The sequence below is a fragment of the Colobus angolensis genome, unplaced genomic scaffold (genome assembly GCF_000951035.1).
Source record: "Colobus angolensis palliatus isolate OR3802 unplaced genomic scaffold, Cang.pa_1.0 Scaffold392, whole genome shotgun sequence".
NCBI lineage: Eukaryota > Metazoa > Chordata > Mammalia > Primates > Cercopithecidae > Colobus > Colobus angolensis.
The window spans coordinates 1-3,400 of record NW_012117288.1 but is presented as its reverse complement, the minus strand read 5'-3'; the positions used below and the strand labels follow the sequence as shown (position 1 = coordinate 3,400).

At 55.0% G+C, this 3,400-nt stretch overlaps 1 protein-coding gene across 1 annotated transcript in view; it reads left to right on the top strand.

Annotated features, from left to right (window-relative positions):
- The window catches only part of LOC105521003, an 11,904-nt gene extending 10,949 nt beyond the window's left edge, over nt 1-955 (top strand). The window contains 1 exon segment of the mRNA XM_011955023.1: nt 66-955. Within this exon segment, the coding sequence (XP_011810413.1) occupies nt 66-955 (890 nt within the window).
- Nucleotides 956-3,400: the final 2,445 nt, after the last annotated feature.

The window sequence follows — 3,400 nt, the reverse complement described above, 5'->3', positions numbered from 1 at the left end:
GTAGCCCTCAAGAGACCAGATGGGCTTGGAGAAGATGCTGACCATGTCTGCTTCTTTTTTTTCAGCCGAGTTGGGGCAATGGTCCTTGAGGAGGGTCCTCATGGAGGGGGACAGACTGGCCGTCCCCACCCCACCAACTCAGCTCCAGGAGCTCATGCCATCAGTCCCCCTGGGACAAAAGCCTTCTCCTCTGCCAGCCTGGCCTAACGGGGCTGTCCTCGAGGCCCAGGCTGAGGTCCATCAGCACGAAGGGGCGTCTCAAGAACCCAGAACAGAAAACTGCTGTCTGAGGGGCCTGGAGTCTCGAGATAAGGGCAGCCTGTCCCCGGGTGAGGCCAGGCTTTGTATTACATGGAAACACTTGTCCAGAAACGCTATGCCACTGCTCCACACAGACCCGCATGTCGGGGGTCCATGTTTCCTGTGCCGCCCTTTTGAACACAGCTCCTGGAGCTCTGAGGTGGCTTCCCCAGAACCCAGGGCAGAAGACTGCTGTCCGACGGGCCCAGAGGCTCGAGATGAGGGCAGGATGTCCCCCGGTGAGGTCAGGCTTCGTATTTCACGGAAACATTTGTCCAGGAACTCTACGCCACAGCTCCACACAGACCTGCGTGTTGGGGGCCCAGGGGCTTCTCAAGAACCCGGGGCAGGAGGCTGCTCTCTGGGGCACCCAGAGGTTCAAGATGATGGCAGCCTGTCCCCCAGTGAGGTCAGGCTTTGTATTACACGGAAACATTTGTCCAGGAACTCTACGCCACAGCTCCACACAGACCCGCATGTTCGGGGTCCATGTTTTCTGTGCTGCCATTTTGAACATGGCTCCCGGGACTCTGTCACTTCTTCATCATCTGTGGACAGCAGCCCTGGAACAAAAAGACGCACCCCACCCAGCGAGTCCGCTGGGACCCCGACACCAGGTCCTGTCTGGGTTTATGACAGAGAGGAGGCACTTTGAAAGACACCAAGCAACAAGGTGTCCCCTGTCTGCAACTCCCCTCAGTAGAAGAACAACATGGCATGGAAGGAGCCCAGGTGGCACCCGCCTAGCTGCCTTGCAGCCCCAGATGGCTGCTGGCTGTTTTTTACTGATATTTTATTTTTATTTTATGTTTTTGGCTTCTGGGCCTTGGGAAATACTCAGTGGCCAACTTGGTCCCATCAAGGCCTCTGGAGGGAAGGCTGAGCATGGGGTTCCTGCAGCCCCAGCCAACCAGCACCTGTGGGTCACAGCCCCTCCCCCAGGGCCCAAGTCCCAGGCCCAGAGGACCTGGCTTCATCCTGAGTACTAGGAGGAGAGGGGCACCACAGGCCCCCAGGTGACCACACAGGGGACCAGGGCACAGCGAGCGTTGGATGCTGCGAGAATTCACATCAGACAACCTGGACAAGCAGTGCCAGAGATGCTAAGCCCGTACAGTGATGATATGGGCAGCTGGCGCAAGGGGTTAACAGCTGTGAACACTGACGCCTGTTCCCAACTCCATCACTGCAGTGCAGGCAGTCTGCACCCCAGAGCCTATCCCAACAATGCCCCAACATGCCACCTGGAGGCTTTGAGGCCCTGCCTGCCACACCACCCCCCTCCTCCTGGAAGCCTCGTCCTGCAACCTAGCCGCTGCTGCAGCCATAGCAGCTACCACTGCCAAGCACCTTCCAGTCGGGCTTCCCAGAAGGCGGAGGAGCCTCAGCGGCTCAGACTGTGAAGGTGGTTTCATCCACGTTTCCATTGTTCCACCAAAGACAATCCCTGCAGAGGATGCTCTTGATCAAAGGTGGCAAAATGGCACAGCAGGTAGATGGAGTCAGCTTCTTTCCCTGGCCACCACGTTAGGCTGGGGACAAAGTGACCATCAGACAGGCATGGGACAGAAGAGTCTCAGCATGCTGCATGTGCCCTGACCAAGGCTGACCAGGCCGACACCACTGCCGAGCATCCCATCTGCTGACGAGGGACTTGGTGTGGATCCCTGGGCTGGCACTGTTTCCCAGGAGGACCGGCTGACCGCCTGTGGGCAGGCTGCCCACACTGTGGGGGGAGCTGAGATTGGCCTTCACTGCAGGGAGCCCCTACCGGGATATAGGCTTGCTCATCCTTCCTGTCACCATCATGGCAGCCCACATGGCATTGTTTTTGACCAGGTCATTTCATTCACAGCGAGGGACATGCAGCAGTGGCCCCTGACCAGGGAACTAACTGTTCTCACTACGTCAGCGACCACCTGGAAGCAACTGGGCTTGGCTTAGGATCGCTTAGTTGCAATCGTAACTCAAGTTGCTGAAGTGAGGGTTTGTTTTACAAAATAAATGTTATGCTTTTTACTGGAAACCAGTGTACAGTGCTGACTCCCTGACAGCCAGAAGGTGTAGTTCTGAAAGTGAAAGTGTGAAAGTGGATGATGTTCAGTATTGCACCGAATGTCTCACTCACAAAGTTTTCCTATTCCTGTCCTGGAGAAATGGAGCTTTGCTGGTTGGAAGGTCTGAGGACCCAGGCAGAGTGAAGCTTCCCCCAGGAGAAGACAACATTGGTTCTATTTAATATGAAGAGACAGACGAAGTCTGAAACCCTGGAGCATTCTCTGGTGTTCTTGGTGTTTCCGTGTAAAGAAAGTCAAACAGGCTGGGCCCGGTAGCTCATGCCTGTAATCCCAGCACTTCGGGAGGTTGAGGTGGGAGGATCAAGGATCTGATCAGGAGATCCAGACAATCTTGGCTAACACGGTGAAACCCCGTCTTAACTAAAAATACAAAAAATTGGCCAGGTATGGTGGTGGGCACCTGTAGTCCCAGTTACTCGGGAGGCTGAGGCAGGAGAATGGTGTGAACCCAGGAGGCGGGGCTTGCAGTGAGCCGAGATCACACCACTGCACTCCAGCCTGGGTGACAGAGGGAGCTCTGTCAAATAAAAGTAAAGTCAAATAACAAAGGTTTGCCACAGAGGTATCTGAAAAAGGAGGGGGCAGAACTTCAGAACTTAGAGGCTTCAAAATCGAAGATGAGTCCAAGCAGGAGACTCCTGGCCCACTGAGGGCAGGGGAAGTGTGTGGGGGCTGCTAGGAGAAGACATCATAGAGGTCCACCCCCACCTTGTGGTATGTCACAGAACCATGCACTTGAATAACTGTGCACATCTCCCCACTGATTATAGTACTTCTTTCCATTTGTGATTCTCCAATCACACAGGGAGCTTGCTACAAAATGCACATTGCTATACTATAGCCTGGGGCTTGCAATCCAAGGCTGGCAAGGATTCCTGCACGTCAAGGGCCTCAGGTTACTTTCTTCTTCTTTTTTTTTTTTGAGACGGAGTCTCTCTCTGTTGCCCAGGCTGGAGTGCAGTGACACGATCTCGGCACACTGCCAGCTCCGCCTCCCAGGTTCATGCCATTCTCCTGCCTCA